Here is a 703-nt window from a genome sequence, read left to right on the forward strand (position 1 = left end):
CCCGCCCCGAGCCGTACTTCGTGAGGTGTGAACGGTGGCGAGGCGCCTGTAGAGGTTTTTCTGCCTGGGGTCGGGATGGAAGCCGCTCTTGGTGAAGTACACGTGGATGTAGATGGAGCCGTTCTGCTGCACGCTCTGAAATCACACCCCGAAAAAGGCGGTTTCGGGTCAGATGCGGTGGTCGTAATCCCCGTCGCAGCGCCTGGCACCGATTCCGACTGTCCCCCCCTCCGCCATCGACCCGGTACGAAAAGCAAAGCGAGAAGAAGGAACCGCTGCCTCACGGCATGCGGAGGGCAGCGCGTCTCCGGCTCGTGCCCTGCGACGGAGCAGACCTCAGCGTACGGCTCGGGGCAAACCCCGAAGCCTTTAACGGGGTGGTCACCAAAACGACGGCCTCGAGCCCCGTCACCTCCGCAGCACGGCCGGCAGAGAGACCAGCCCACTCCACCGCGTCCCGAAGCGAAGGGGATACGGATAAAGGCAGCGGCAGAGATGCGCTGCAGCAGTCAAAGTCGCTCCACGCCTGAGCTCCGCTCAGAGCTCCCGGGATGGCTTTGAGCACGGTGCCGGCAATCCCCGCCAGCGCCTCGACGCGGCCTCAAACCTCCCAAAAAGGGCAGCGGGTGCACCCACCTGCGAAATGTCGACTTCCCCGTAGTGTTCGTAGCAGCCGTCAGCGTTCTCCCCGCTGGTCCAGCCC

At 64.6% G+C, this 703-nt stretch overlaps 1 protein-coding gene across 1 annotated transcript in view; it reads right to left on the reverse strand.

Annotated features, from left to right (window-relative positions):
• The window catches only part of CLPTM1 (cleft lip and palate associated transmembrane protein 1), a gene marked incomplete at both ends in the record, with an annotated part of 4,509 nt that overhangs the window by 3,278 nt on the left and 528 nt on the right, over positions 1-703 (reverse strand). Inside the window, 2 exons of the mRNA XM_009884537.1 lie at positions 18-135; positions 637-700. Coding sequence (XP_009882839.1) covers positions 18-135; positions 637-700 — 182 coding nt within the window. The remainder of the gene's footprint in view (positions 1-17; positions 136-636; positions 701-703) is intronic.

The sequence above is a fragment of the Charadrius vociferus genome, unplaced genomic scaffold (assembly GCF_000708025.1).
Source record: "Charadrius vociferus isolate BGI_N301 unplaced genomic scaffold, ASM70802v2 scaffold3135, whole genome shotgun sequence".
NCBI lineage: Eukaryota > Metazoa > Chordata > Aves > Charadriiformes > Charadriidae > Charadrius > Charadrius vociferus.